Genomic DNA, 14,669 nt, shown 5'->3' on the forward strand with positions numbered 1-14,669 from the left:
TTTAGGATAATAAAGAATCTACATAGGAATTCAGATTTTCTATTCTCTTTTTAATGAAGACAAATTTTTTCAAGTTTCTAGCCAGAAAGAGCTTTTATTGTCACTGACACAACTAGAAATACAAGCTGAATATACATAAGGTGCAACATAACATTAAATGTGATTTTATCTTCTAATACAAACAGCTGAGAAACTGGGAAGTTGTTTTCCTGGCATCAAATACTGTAGAGAAAAGGACTTATTACTACAAAGCTTGATGGGAAAAAACAGGGACTGGAATGACTTAACTGAAAACGTTCATGCAGTTTGGTATACAGACAGAGTATAAACTGTAAGACTTTGTACCAGGATGCATAATGTTTAGCAACTACTGCAAAATCTAGGCGACATAAATATGACATGTTTTTGTGTAATTCTTTACAATATTAATCTCTGTTTCAGTTAAATCAGATTTGGTTTGGACATAATCATGAGTAATATGGAAGCCAAATGGAATTGAAAGCTATGTGGCTTTTCAATATGTACCTGTGTTTAAATTGTGATCTGATTCCAGGCTCAAGACTTCCGCTCACCATTATAGACTTGTATGGACTCTCTGGTGTTCTCTGGTATACCAGTTGAGAACACACAAAGAAAAAGCTGAATAAGAGCATGAATAGAAACTTATAAAGTTAATTTCTTTTAGTTTGGTCAGGTTACTTTCTCATTACTAACATACTACACGGTGGTTCACTTGTTAGATTTTGATTCCAAAGTTCAAATATTATCAGTTTCATCTGGACAAACAAATCAGACTGAAGGAGGCAATGCTAAATTACCACAGGACAAATAACTAAATGATAACAACATGAATGTCAATTTCTCTAAAAGTGTAGTCATCATGCAGTAAAAATAACTAAGAAGAAGAAATAACTAACAGTTGGACAAGATATGAACATCTACTGTGCTAATTTGTACTATTCTTTGGTTTGAAAGTTGCTGACTCGGTCACTGAGTTCATCAAAGTAATTATCAGCGAAGCGAAGCATCTGAATGACAGAGGTGAGTAGTAGGATGTCACAGTTCACGTCCAATTCCAACTCTTCGCTGTAGTTCTTCACCGGAATAACACAGGACAATGGCACGCCGAGCCGAGCACTGACCTCCTGCATCTGGATCAAAAAAGCAGAATAAAAGATTTAGTTGAGGGTAGTTTATAGTTTTTTTGACACCACAAGACAGGAAATTGCATTAACTTCAGTACAATCAAACAATTCCTTTGGTCCCATTACATCTCACCATTTCCTTGATGTAGCTGCTCCTATACACGTTCCTAATGTCCTGTGAAACAAAAGGACATGCTTCATCCACTTTAGTCATCAGGACCAGCTGAGGAATCCCTGCAAACCAACAAAACAAAACAAAAAACAATTTTCAAATACTGTCCTATTGACTTTGAAAAAAAAACAAAAAACTTAAGACAACATTTCTTTCTCTAAAGTTCTGTGTACTGTTTTTTCTGTACCGTACTGGATTTTAGTGAAGCCATATACAGTACATACTTTTTTTTGGGGGGGGGTTATATACTGTTACAGGGCACAAAATGAGTCTTACATTTTGTATAGTTCTGGTCATCACTTTAATCAGATAACATTTTACTCAGTGAGGTCTGGGAATGCAGGAATACCAGTAAAATGATGTGGAACTAATTTTTACTGACCTATTAAGTTGACCTTTCTGCGGATGGCTTCCAGCTTCTGCTCCAACTTTGTGGGCATGATGGAGACCTTGCAGGCATCAATGACGTAGGCCACACAGTGAATCTTGTCCTTGAGCCCTGGAGACGTACGATAGCCGTGGGCCTCCGAATGCAGAGGAGCCGAAGGGTTGAACTGAGTCATACAGGTGAAAGAAAAGGACAGTTTGTGTAACAAAAACAAACAAAACTAGAACCAAATCAGTGCATCATCATGTGTTCATTATCCTGCTGATTGCAACAAACAGCTCTACCTGATAAGTGTCTGGTAGGTGACCTTTGAGGATGCTGATGATATCATCCACGTCAAGCCCCGCCCCTGTGTTTTCCTCCAATCCCATGGTATCACACAAGATGATTGGCAGAGGTTTTCCTCCTCGTCCAGCTTTCACTGAGTAAGTGCGAAACTGTCATGTAATACACAAGAGTTTATCACACAAGACTGTGGATGGTGAAAATCATTGATCACCGAGTTATGTTAGCTTTACTATTTTTCATTAGCTGTCTTTCATAACACAATCCAAAAGCGCATTTTTCACTGGAATGGGATGTGCTGTGGTGGAACAGATTTTATTGGACGTGCTTTTGAAGTTTTAGAAACTCCTCAATGTTCATTTCATCATCTGTTTTCAAGTTCTCAGAGTAGTAATAATCATAGTAGTAATAATGTATTATTGTTGCTTATTTTTGGCTGAATAGGGGTAAAAAAACAAACAAACAAAGATTTTACAATAATATGAAATGAAGAAAAGTGAATGCACTGATTGTTGCAGCCCTCGCAGGACCTAACCTGTGTGGTGAGGCTGGTGGTAGAGCAGCCAGCGATGGCCTGGCTGGTGACGTGGCCTCTGAATACAGAGTTGATGGAATTGAAGAAGCTGGACTTTCCAGCTCCAACTGGTCCAATGAGCAGGACCCGAACCTGGGACACGGAGCTGACTGTGGGTGAGTAGAGCTTAATACTGTCCATCATCTCTGTCCTCTTCCTGACAAGACAAGAGCAGTTTAAAAAAAAATAATTTGACTGAAAAGGTAGCTAATGTGTATATGACTCGTAGAGGAAGCTGCCTAACCATAAATCTGACCTAACATAATTACAATTAAATTTAAATGGGTGGATCCATATCCATGCCACAGCAAGCTTGTTCAACTAGTTCAGCTGCTTCTAATCTGGGTGTCACCAACATTATTTGTGCACAGCAAGTAGATGGGAATTTTATTATAATTTAAAACAGTACAATATAGTACTGTATGCACAGCAAAGCACATCATGGTATTTGTTTACACATTCATTACATCCTCATCTATTACCAAGTAGGGCGATGCATTATTATAATTTAAAGTCATTTTGTATAGTATGACATGGTGCAGTATAGTGTAATATATTAAAGAATAGTACAGTAATAGCATTATATGATGCAAACTGGTGCCCCATCCAGCTTACGCATTTTCCCAGACCATCGGCCTCCATGGCTTCTCAAATTCTGGGGTCGCTGTTGAAGAGCAAAAACAGCTTATAATTTATGATTAAGAAAACTGGAAAAGGTAAATGCTCTTGTTAATAGTTTCAGTGCGGAATCTAACTATCAGTTGCAGGACTGTGACAGGAGACTTGCCTTGTGCTTTATGTAAGATACAATTTGTTTGATACATGCTTAGCGTCAATATTTGGTTGTTAAGAGAGAACTCACCCTCCACTTGATAGACTTCACACTCAGTCAGGTTGAGGTCGTTGCCATGCATTTCTGCAGCATTAAAGTTGTAATAATTTCCTGGACTGTTATAGACTACTGCTTGGCTTCCACTGACAAGAACCAATGCTTCTCCAAAATATGGACCAGAGTTACTTATCATTCTCACTGCATAGGTGGCACTAGTGACCGGATATTTGAGGAGCTTTTCTCCACTGAAGGTGAAAAGAAAGGCCTGGTCATCGTGCACGTACTGTCCAGACTGACTGAAAGGTTGTTTGGTGTAGCCTCCAAACACATAACCGGAGGTGTTATAGCCCACAGACACTGTGGGACAGCGGTTGTCACATCGTTGGTGGAAGGCAGCGCCGGTGAAACCATGAATGCTGGCCTTGTACAGCAGCTGTAGTTTGACACTTCCGAGCTGGGAGCAGATTGTTCTCTGCTGGATCCTGGTTAGTCTGGGGTTCATGCTAGATAGTTGTTCTGCTGAAGTTCCTGACCGTCTGGAGCCTTAAAAGTTCACTTAATGTGGCGTCTGAATATAAAACAGAAACAGTTGCATTAAAGATAAATGTATCTGGCATTTGAACCGGTCAAACACCCGTCAGTCATAGGCACAGATCCAGCCATACAGCATTTAAAGTAAACATCAGGTGTGCAGATTGGCATGACAGTCCTTTAACATGAGTGACTTGAAATACATAACTGTTCTAGTAAGAAACAACTTCATATTAAAGTTTGGCAAAAGTATTAAAAACGAATGTTTTAGCTTTACCTCCCTCTTTGAACAAGGTCAGGAAAAAGCAGCTGAATCACTTTCCAGGAAGATGAAGACGTACGTTGGGTGTTGGCACTTGTCACTTGATGCAGCAGACAGGCAGGTATTCAGCCTAAATGAAACCGGAAGTACTAGGGTGTTGCCTTCAAAATAAAAGAGTAAAACATATCTTCAAAAGAAGTGTAATTTTTAATGTGGAATGAACGTTTAGAAGACAAGAATCCTACTAACAGCTAAAGATTTTTTTATCTGATCTTTACCTCCATTTTTAAATTTAAAACTATATTTTTAAAGTAAATTGCTATTATAGCTAATCGGACTGATTTGTTTAAATAGGAGGGGCAAACTTCAGGCACTCACACATAAAGGAGCAATGTGGAGTTTTGATAAAAAGCCTGTACTGGTTACATGGCTTGTTCCTGAAACTATTGATTAAAATGACTGATTCCATAAAGGTTCAAATCAGGAGATAATACATGAGACTCACCTTAATGCATTCATTAAGGGGTGTGTCCTGATTGTATAACTGCACAACATGTTACTTAAATTCATTAAGGAACCATTAAGGGCCTTAATCATAGTAAGTTTTCTTAAGTTTCCAAATTCTCCACCACAACCAGTCTGGTCAGCAAGAGCTTTAATTGTCACTGAGTGTGTTTACAACTCGAAGAACAAGATGAATATACTAACATGCAACATAACAACAAACATGATTATATCTACTGAGACAAACAACTGAGAAACTGGGAAGTTGTTTTCCTCACAAAAAACATCAAATACTGTAGAGAAAAGGACTTATTACTACAAGGCTTGATGAAAAAGAAAAAAACAAGCACTGAAATGACTTCATGAATGTTTTCAGTTAACACTGCTGATGGCTGTGGAGTCTGTAGTAAATATTATCTATATGTTTTGACTCTTGAAACTATTGGTACATTAATAGTACTTCCATACTGTGTACCAGGACAAAGTTTTGTAGCTACTGCGAAATCTGGGCGACACAAATATGCAGCTAAATCATGTTTAGTTTATACATAATTTACCATATGTAATTTGTTTAATCTGAAAGTAAAATTGGAAAAACAAACTGACTCACTGACTGCGATCCCACTCAGGCTTTAGTCTTCGGGTCAGTGTATATATGAGCTCCAGTACAAACATACGAAAATTATCAGAGTCAACATTTATGATTATTTTTGTTTTTCAAATTAGACATTTGTATACTTGAATACAAATTATTCATTTGTGAGCATAAATCTGTTATCCCGTAAGAAAAAAAATATAAGGTTTGTCAAAACATCAAAACCCAGTGTATAACTCTATACAACATCATGACTGACAATTTTAACTGTGTATTTTACACTGCATTACACAGCACCATGTGTGCACCTTGCAGTCAAAATTGCTGAAACGTCTAATTTAACATCAAAACTGTATTAAAGAGTACGTGAGGAGACCAGAGCAAAGGAAAAATGTATACTCTTTTTAGAGGACTGAGACTCAGATTATCAGATGTATGCTATTATTTGGTGCCACCAAAGTTGAAATATCATCATTCTTCTCTGGACACACACATCAGACAATGCACATGAGCTCTGATAAACTGCTCCGAACCTGTGACTGTGACTGCAGCCTCAATCACAAGAAACAAAGAACAAAAAGACGATGATGCAAAACTTAATAATGTCATAATGCAGTAAAAAATATCATATAAATGTGTTAGCTTGTCAAACTTGTTCATCTGTGATGAAATGTCCCATTAAATGAGCCAACACTGTAATAAAACCTTTAAATGTACAAATGATATTCGATAAATTACAGTATTTAGACTGAATGTAAAAATGAAATAGCACCCTTTATAATAAAGAATTTACTACAGAATCAGAAAGAAAATTGAATATTTTGGAGATGAGGGACACAATCAAAATGAGGATCAGCTCAGTGAGTTTTTGAAGCCAGAAACTGGAGGTGCTGTGCAGTCCCAGGACATACTAGGGGCACTACATCTCCCAGCATTCCAAGGGGTGCTTGGGGGAGGGGGAGGTGCATAGTGAACTAGCACTAGGCAGGATCACCTGCTGGTAAATGGATGGACCATTGTGAGGGACATTTCATTTCAGTTGGACAAGGTATAAACATCTGCTGCATAAACAATTCCTATTCTTTGATTTCAATATTTCTGAATTGGTCACTGATCTCATCGAAGTAATTATCACCAAAGCGAAGCATTTGGATGACGGCGCTGAGCAGCAGGATGTCGCTGTTCGGGTCCAACTCCAACTCTTCGCTGTAGTTCTTCACCGGAACAACACAGGACAATGGCACGCCGAGCCGAGCACCGACCTCCTGCATCTGGATCACAAACGAATCAGATGAGGGTAGTTTATCCTTTTTTTCTAAAGAGAACTGTGCCAACTGTTGTGGAATCACAGCTAAATTTTGTTTTCATTTGTCTTTTCAACATTGGAAAGGTTGATTGAAAGGTTGTATTGTTAGTGTTTGTTTTGGTTATGGCAAAACAAACTAACAAGCCGTATAACTTTTAAACAAAAGTCACATGACTAATAAATATTGACTATATTGGTTACCTGCTATTTCACTCATGTATTAGTACTCAAGTAATACAATACATGTGAGTCATGTGACACCATGGTGTGAAGGACTCGCAGAGAAGAAAATTAAGCCTCTCAAATTAGTGTTAAAACAAATTAGAAACATAGACTAATGGAAAGAAAACAGACTTTGACTGGCTTGTCAGCTTATATTTTTCCATTGAGGCAAAAAGTAATAAATAAAAACAATACAACAAATGTTCTCGAATTTTTTTCTCCTGTATAAAATCCATGGATGTATAATAAGAACTGGATACGGCACCGCTTCCACTTTTTTCCAGTGGCCACTCACGGTATTGCAACAAAAAAATCCCCCTGCGGCCCAAAAAGCATTTTCCCCATAGGCCACCATTATAAAAGAGACCTCTGTAAAACAGGACACCTCAAACTGCAAACAAGATCAATTAAGACTCTTTCTATTACGAATTGTTGGTCCATGGAGGTTTTATATTAATTATTATAATTTTAATTAATTTTATATATTAGAACTTTCCTCGAGCCGATAAAAGCAATTCCAAAATCTGAGACGTCATCACAATGTAAAGTCTATGACCGAGCGTGAACTTGCGGGTGGAACCAGATGGAGAAACACTACTGCGCATATTCAGTGGGCCGCATACCCTGGAAGTAAACCCAGAAGCTAGAAAACTTTTTTGGCATATGCGCCAGGTGAGAAATTCTCATTGGGGTCCAGTATCCAGTTCTAACAAGACATCCATGAGAAAATCCTAAAATCCTCACCAATTCCTTGATGTAGCCACTGTTATAAATGTTTTTCACATCCTCTGTCACCAAAGGGCAGGCTTCATCTACTTTAGTGACCAGGACCAGCTGAGGAATCCCTGGAAACACCAGAGCAGAAAGAAATTTCCAAAATGCTGTAGATTTTAGGTATCTGCCTGTCAGGTAGCACTTCTAATTTAATTGAGGCATTTGCTTGAATGATATTAAATTGGGTATTTTATTATACACAGATTATATAATTTTACTGACTGAGTCTGACCTACAAAATATAATAAATGTGGTTAGTATGTGGTGTCATAAGTGGAGATTAGCAATAAATCAAAACAAAACACAAATAATGCATTTCAGAAAGAAAGGTATGGTAAGAAGTACACAAAGTTTTAGCTGGCGAACGTTAGCTTGCTTGCTAATGTGGACGAATTGCTAGCTAACTAACGTAGCAAAATACTGTCTTGGGTGGAAAATGTCAGCTAATTCATCCAGACTCCAGGGGCTGATCTACGGAGCGGCCGGATACACGCAGCGTGGCTGGGTTGTAGATGGCTGGCTAATGTTCGCTTGCTTGTTCGCTAAAGTTATCGCTAGCAAAATACTATCTGAGTGGATAGGTTATTTGGCTAGTTTGCCAAATTACTTCACCAGCTAATGTGATCCATGGTACTAACTTAAGTATTAAGACAAATGGTGTTGATTTTAGCCAACAATAAATTATGTAACGGTACAAGCAAAGGTGTATAACGATTGCTTTCTACTAGCCAAGAGCGATGCAAGGCACGGGCAGCCAACTAGCTAACTGTAACCTAAGCTAAGCTGGGGTTGGCCAGCTGGATGTGGCTTGGCTGCGCGGTGTGGGTCTGGCTTTGTGGTGTTAGTTAGTATCATGGAGCCAATGGTCCAAATAAAATATAGGGACATTACACACAGTAACGTTATTCTAAATATGACTGTAATTTATTTTCCAGCATTCAGTGTTACTTTCAGCATTGAGTCTCGTGTATGTCACTTTTGGCCGATGTCTAGGATGATGCTCGCTTGCGCCTACAGAGTGCGAGCGTGAGCAACAGGACACCGACTGCAGTTCACTTAAAGGTGTTATTATTAACAATGGTTTTCTGAAAGTTACATATAGAACCTTTAACAAACTGGAAATTATGTAATGATCTTGGCTATTCTACATATACCCAAAATATACCTGATGCATGTGTCCCCCCTATACTGAATCCACAGACCTTGTTGTGAGCAGTTTCATGTAGGAACTATCGGTAGAGAGAAAATAGTTCTTACATAAAACTGCTCACAACAAGGTCTGTGGATTATCTTGAGTAACCGGGTCATGATTTCTGGGAAAAAAAACATTATTGTTGAGTTTTTCACATGTGCCATAGAGTTCCATTATATTCATAAAAAGGCAGACATCTCTACAGCCGTTATCTCCAAAAGTTGGCAACTCACACCAAAACAATCTAGATGGATAAATGGCACTACAGGTAAGAGTAAAAAAATATGTATTTTTGATTTTGGGGTGAACTGTCCCTTTAATCCATTTTGCCAAGATACCATTGACTGCTTTATCTGGTATACGGTGGTCCTCATTCATTCATTGCCTACCACTGTATTCATTGATTCATTCATCATTGCATTTATTCCTTCATTTGTATGTTCATTAGTTAATAGTTGTCTGTGTAGTTTGTAATTCAAGAAACAGTTCATTGATAAAGAAATTGATTACATGGTTTGAGTGTGTGAAGTATTACAGTCACTGTTTACTAGTCAAGAAGTTAAGTCACCTCTAGATTGAGACTGAATTAATTAATTGGCTATCATTTCCCTTTTCGAAGGGTGGTTCCCCGAGGTGAATTTGATGCACGTTAAATTCCGTTACTCAGTATAAATAGTGATCCTTTATGATAGCCTGAAGTTGAGTGTAATCACTCTACGTCATTCTTCGTACCATTCTTTGTACCAATTAATGTATTTACGCAACATGTTTTGGTGCCCCACATTAATGTATTTAAGCTACAATGTCTTCATTAAAATGAAGTGGGACTGAATTTTACTGAAATATTAAGTTGACCTTTCTGCGGATAGCATCCAGCTTCTCCTCCAGCTTTGTGGGCATGATGGAGACCTTGCAGGCATCAATGACGTAGGCCACACAGTGAATCTTGTCCTTGAGCGCTGGAGACTTACGATAGCTGTGTGCCTCCGAATGCAGAGGAGCCGAAGGGTTGAACTGAGTCATACAGTTGAGGGGAAAGACAGGGACAGTTTTATTTAACTACAGCCAAATCAATGGCTCATACATTCAATATCCTGCTCAGTGTAACAAAAAGCTGTACCTGATAACGATCTGGCAGATGACCTTTAAGGATGCTGCCGATGTCATCTATATCAAGCCCCGCCCCTGTGCTTTCCTCCAATCCCATGGTATCACACAAGATGATTGGCAGAGGTTTTCCCTCTCGCCCAGCTTTCAAAGAGTAGGTGCGAAACTGTTGCGTACAAAGCGATGGAGTAATAAATCACAAAATGGGTAAGGGGCAGAATTTTCATTTTGAAATCAGTCACCACAAATGGAAATCATTAAGAGGAAGGACCTAACCTGTGTGGTGAGGCTGGTGGTAGAGCAGCCAGCGATGGCCTGGCTGGTGACATGGCCTCTGAATACAGAGTTGATGGAATTGAAGAAGCTGGACTTTCCAGCTCCAACTGGTCCAATGAGCAGGACCCGAACCTGGGACACGGAGCTGACTGTGGGTTTGTAGCTCTTAATACTCTCCATCAGCTCCATCCTCTTCCTGTAGAAACGAGAAAAGATTAACAACTTTTTCATCCAGTGAAAAGGATGTTTGTTGTTTTAAGCCTGATTGTTAAAGAGATTTTTTTGTGCACAGCCAGTTGACCTCCGTGATGGTAACAGTCACGGTTGTGGGTAAATTTATGACAATTTGTGAAGAATTGTACAGTTAAACAGTATAGCACAGTAAGCATAGTAAACAATTTCACTGCATAATATTTTGCATAGATACGATCTAAAATAACTGCTATAGTACGCCCAGGCCAGCATAGCAGCATTGCATGTCATGGCATGTGGAACACATTCATTATTGATGATTAACATTTTTTAGATCATCAATTTCTGTCATACTGTATATAGTATATTGTACTATAGTATAGCATGTTAATATCACTATGTGCAGGATGGTGGCTCTATCAGGCTTACTCGGATTTCCAGATTATAGTCCTCCATGGCCTCTCAAGTTCTGTAGTTTCTGTTGGAAAGCAAAAACAACTTTTATAAAACAATGATCTTGAACATATTACCCACTTAAACAACTTTTTTCCCTTGTGATGGGTTTACATGACACAGCAGGAGGATCTTTTAACTTTTTCTCATCCCAGATTTATATTTTATACTATACATACCATACATTCGCATACATACCAGGCCACAACGTATTTGATCTAATTCATATTTTTTGTTATTATTTGGAATCCGGGGGTGGAGAATTTATTGGAGGTGCCCAACTCCATCAGAACCTGCAGAGCTGCTGCATGTACCTGGTTTATTAATTTGTAGGCTGTAATCATTGATTTAGCAACAGTTTACTCAAAATTAAAGAGGCTGGAATAGTCACCTTTTAATATGTTTTTATGTTTCATATTTACCTTTCATTTATATTAATTTCCTATTCACCCTTTGAATAAATTATGTTTCATACTCACCTTTTATTTATGTTTTGCATAAATATGTTATTTTGAGATACTGGAGGGTATTGATGTTTTTTAAAAGAGGAGGGTCCAAAGAAAAATGAATAACTAATAATCCAGGGAGGGCCTATGTATACACAGTATGTATATCCTATAAAAAGGCCAAGCTTTTTTATAAAATGAAATATAAGATTCAGTCCCCCTTCCAAACCCAGTAATGTTTGTACACTCCCTAAAACAAATGAGTTGTCTGTTACCGGGTTTATTTGGTTTTGTCTTTAAAAAAGTATTTGAACACTGAACAATAATGGACAATAATATGACAGAATCAAATACTAGTGGACCCTATTGGTAGGGATGCACATATAGACAGACACATCATGAAATTGATCATAGACAATACGGATTTGCCCCCAAAAAACATCAAAATATGGTTATTTATAGTGAACTCACCCTCCACTTGATAGACTTCACACTCAGTCAGGTTGAGGTCGTTGCCATGCATTTCTGCAGCATTAAAGTTGTAATAATTTCCTGGACTGTTATAGACTACTGCTTGGCTTCCATTGACAAGAACCAATGCTTCTCCAAAATATGGACCAGAGTTACTTATCATTCTCACTGCATAGGTGGCACTAGTGACCGGATATTTGAGGAGCTTTTCTCCACTGAAGGTGAAAAGAAAGGCCTGGTCATCGTGCACGTACTGTCCAGACTGACTGAAAGGTTGTTTGGTGTAGCCTCCAAACACATAACCGGAGGTGTTATAGCCCACAGACACTGTGGGACAGCGGTTGTCACATCGTTGGTGGAAGGCAGCGCCGGTGAAACCATGAATGCTGGCCTTGTACAGCAGCTGTAGTTTGACACTTCCTAGCTGGGAGCAGATTGTTCTCTGCTGGCTCCTGGTTAGTTCATAGCGGCAGTTGGTCTGCTGAAGTGTGTAAAGGATGCTGAATGAACCTTTGAGGTTTATTCACTTTGGTCTCTAAATACAAAAAGAAACACAGATGCATTAAAAGGCAGGATATTTGTTTGTAAAATCATGGAAATTACAGTCCATCCATCCTAATCACCCAACACTGATTACACAACATAAGAAATAAAAAATAAATAATAAAATAAATAAAATTAAACCATTATTTATTTTAAAAAAAATGTATGGATTAAAAAAACATTCAAACAATTGCATGACAAACTATACTTATACTAAATTTAAAGTTTGTTTATATATATATATATATATATATATATTTCTGGACTAGAACTGGGTGGTTCAGAAGAAACATTACTTTATATTCCTATATGAATGTTGTGATAAAGTACAGAAATGTTTTTGTTTTCAACACATGGGTGATATTAACACTCTTATTCTTCCTTTGATTTAATTCAAGTCTTTCTTTACTTGAGTCAAATCTTGAATAACACATCGCATAAAATAAAATTGTACTTTAATTTACTTTAGGTTGCGCTTCTATTCCTCCTCAGATATTTCTTAGTTTAATTTCTCCATTTGTTGAAAGTTATTTTAAACACCGGAAGTCCTGCACAGATTCTTGGCACAGATTCAGATGGAAACTGTAAATATGTACTCTCCCGACGACAAAAAAAAAAAAGTTACCACAGCTTGATACATGTTGAGGTGGTACAATAACTTTCGATTTCCTCTGAAACTGTCAAAGAAATGGTCTGCCACAGCTACATTATTACAGACTGCAGCCAGGGTACTAATGTTTTCGAACATTACCCCAATTTTAACATCCACTGGTTGCCAATATCTTTTAGAATAATTTAAAAAGCGTATTAATTATTAATAATGAATTTCACACGTGGCCACCACCAGATTCGACCGGTAAACTGGTAGATCTATTGGTTTAATCCTTGTAACAATTCCTCATTCCAGGTTAAAATTAAGGGGTGACCAAGACCCGCCGGGGGTGGGGCATTAATCCGGACAAAGTCTTGAAAAAGTATATTCCAAGTTTAGCAATAACACAGCATATAAAGTTTGTTGCACAACTTGAAGTCACAACCGTGCCACACCTTCAGTCACAAAAATCAGTAGGACGTTAAAAATCCCACTGGCTAATTTAAGATGAAAGTTTGGTAAATATACAACCCTAATATTTTCATCCTTACCTCGTCTTCTAGATAGTTGAGGAAGGTAACCAGTTTAAAGGCTATAACGGTAGTTACTGTGGACAGATGCTCATACAGGAAGGATGTCTGGCAGGTGGGCGGGTCAATGTGCAGTCTGGCAGAAATAAAACTGCACGCTTCCGTGCTAGATTTGGTTTGCCTTCAAAATAAAACTGACGTTTGTCTCTGAATGAAGCAATTTACTGTGTATACTGAACATAAACCCCCCCCACAACAACTCCTTTCGAGAGTGTGCTCAGTGCAGCTTCTCGTTTTAGTTTGAAACAAATGTACCTTGAACTTAAACATGCCAGTTTAGCCTACTAATGTCATTTGACCAAACACTCAACTATTTATCACACAATGGGCCTCATACATCATATTCTTATACCAAAACTCATATCTGTGAGGCTTGTTCGTATAAATATTCCAAGTCAGATTCACCAAACTCTCTTAACCGGAAAAACTTGTCATAAATCGTTAATTTCAGTCTGATGAGTGCCACCTGTCCATGACGAAGTGCATGTTCCTGATATTTGATCATTAACATAATGGGCGCCCCCTAAATCACTATGGCTATTTGTCAAGTCCTGCTGCCGAAAATCAGCAGAAAAAAATATAATTAGAAAATATAAAATACAGCTGCTAACAACGTGTCAACAGAGCAGTGCTGTGACAGACATTAAGATCGGGTTGAAATAAAGTTACAGTAGATGCTATAAAATGTGTTTCTAAAGTAAAGTTGTCCATGACTTAGATGGGAGGCAGTCAAAGAGAAGTGACAGTCACAGAGATGGACAGAGAATAATGTACAGTAGGTGATGGTACACTTTCGGGTTATAATGGAGGATGTTCAACTGGAGAGCTACCTGCATAAAGACCGTGAGGCAGCTGTCGGGGTGAGAGATGCCAATAAAATAATGCAATCTAAAATAAAGTTGTTACAGTAAATTGGCAAGCCATGATGATGATCTTGTGAACAGAATATTGATTTTGAGGTAAGTTTAGGAGTTAGTCTTTTTATTTAGTTGATTTGGATAACGTGTCAAATTTTAATTAATTCAGATCAAAATGTATTATAATTCTTGTGTCAAACAAGGTATTTTCCCCCTTTGGAGAAAGGCAGACTATCTGTACATGACAGGACGGGTCTGGACCACTCGTAAATTTAACTCCTATTTACTGTAAGAGAAAATTCTACGTAAGAGAAAATTGGTGAATAAAGCAAGTTTTCTTAAACCCCTGCTACGTGCCAC

At 38.0% G+C, this 14,669-nt stretch overlaps 2 protein-coding genes across 5 annotated transcripts; both read right to left on the reverse strand.

Moving 5' to 3' along the window:
- Nucleotides 1-64: 64 nt before the first annotated feature.
- LOC122878103 (interferon-induced protein 44-like) lies at nt 65-5,944 on the reverse strand. Of its 3 annotated transcripts, XM_044200449.1 has the most exons (9): nt 5,304-5,944; nt 4,205-4,350; nt 3,427-3,964; nt 3,180-3,228; nt 2,526-2,721; nt 1,990-2,142; nt 1,700-1,871; nt 1,279-1,379; nt 65-1,151 (listed from the first exon to the last, which is right to left on the reverse strand). In XM_044200449.1, exons 3-9 carry the CDS (start codon nt 3,896-3,898, stop codon nt 957-959), a joined length of 1,338 nt encoding a protein of 445 aa, XP_044056384.1. In that variant the 5' UTR covers nt 3,899-3,964; nt 4,205-4,350; nt 5,304-5,944; the 3' UTR covers nt 65-956. The 3 variants fall into 3 exon arrangements, with proteins under 3 accessions (XP_044056384.1, XP_044056386.1, XP_044056385.1); XM_044200451.1 differs by lacking the exons at nt 3,180-3,228; nt 4,205-4,350; nt 5,304-5,944 and having other exon boundaries at nt 3,427-3,563; XM_044200450.1 differs by lacking the exons at nt 3,427-3,964; nt 4,205-4,350; nt 5,304-5,944 and having other exon boundaries at nt 3,135-3,309.
- LOC122878109 (interferon-induced protein 44-like) lies at nt 4,828-14,608 on the reverse strand. 2 transcript variants are annotated; one of them, XM_044200465.1, is made up of 8 exons: nt 13,414-14,608; nt 11,728-12,262; nt 10,787-10,835; nt 10,166-10,361; nt 9,903-10,055; nt 9,627-9,796; nt 7,561-7,663; nt 4,828-6,559 (listed from the first exon to the last, which is right to left on the reverse strand). In XM_044200465.1, exons 2-8 carry the CDS (start codon nt 11,888-11,890, stop codon nt 6,365-6,367), a joined length of 1,029 nt encoding a protein of 342 aa, XP_044056400.1. In that variant the 5' UTR covers nt 11,891-12,262; nt 13,414-14,608; the 3' UTR covers nt 4,828-6,364. The 2 variants fall into 2 exon arrangements, 1 of the variants encoding a protein (XP_044056400.1); XR_006378410.1 differs by having other exon boundaries at nt 6,424-6,559; nt 7,561-7,661; nt 9,638-9,796; nt 13,414-13,888.
- Between the last annotated feature and the right edge of the window lie 61 nt (nt 14,609-14,669).

The sequence above is a fragment of the Siniperca chuatsi genome, linkage group LG6 (genome assembly GCF_020085105.1).
Source record: "Siniperca chuatsi isolate FFG_IHB_CAS linkage group LG6, ASM2008510v1, whole genome shotgun sequence".
Taxonomy (NCBI): Eukaryota; Metazoa; Chordata; class Actinopteri; order Centrarchiformes; family Sinipercidae; genus Siniperca; species Siniperca chuatsi.

Coding starts and splice junctions, on each gene's coding strand:
- LOC122878103 (XM_044200449.1), bottom strand. CDS start 3,898: ATGAACCCCAGACTAACCAGGATCCAGCAGAGAACAATCTGCTCCCAG. Junction 1,872..1,989: donor ACCTACCAGACACTTATCAG/GTAGAGCTGTTT, acceptor TGTATGACTCAG/TTCAACCCTTCGGCTCCTCT. Junction 1,380..1,699: donor CAGAAAGGTCAACTTAATAG/GTCAGTAAAAAT, acceptor GTTGGTTTGCAG/GGATTCCTCAGCTGGTCCTG.
- LOC122878109 (XM_044200465.1), bottom strand. CDS start 11,890: ATGATAAGTAACTCTGGTCCATATTTTGGAGAAGCATTGGTTCTTGTC. Junction 10,056..10,165: donor CCACCAGCCTCACCACACAG/GTTAGGTCCTTC, acceptor TGTACGCAACAG/TTTCGCACCTACTCTTTGAA. Junction 7,664..9,626: donor CGCAGAAAGGTCAACTTAAT/ATTTCAGTAAAA, acceptor TCTGGTGTTTCC/AGGGATTCCTCAGCTGGTCC.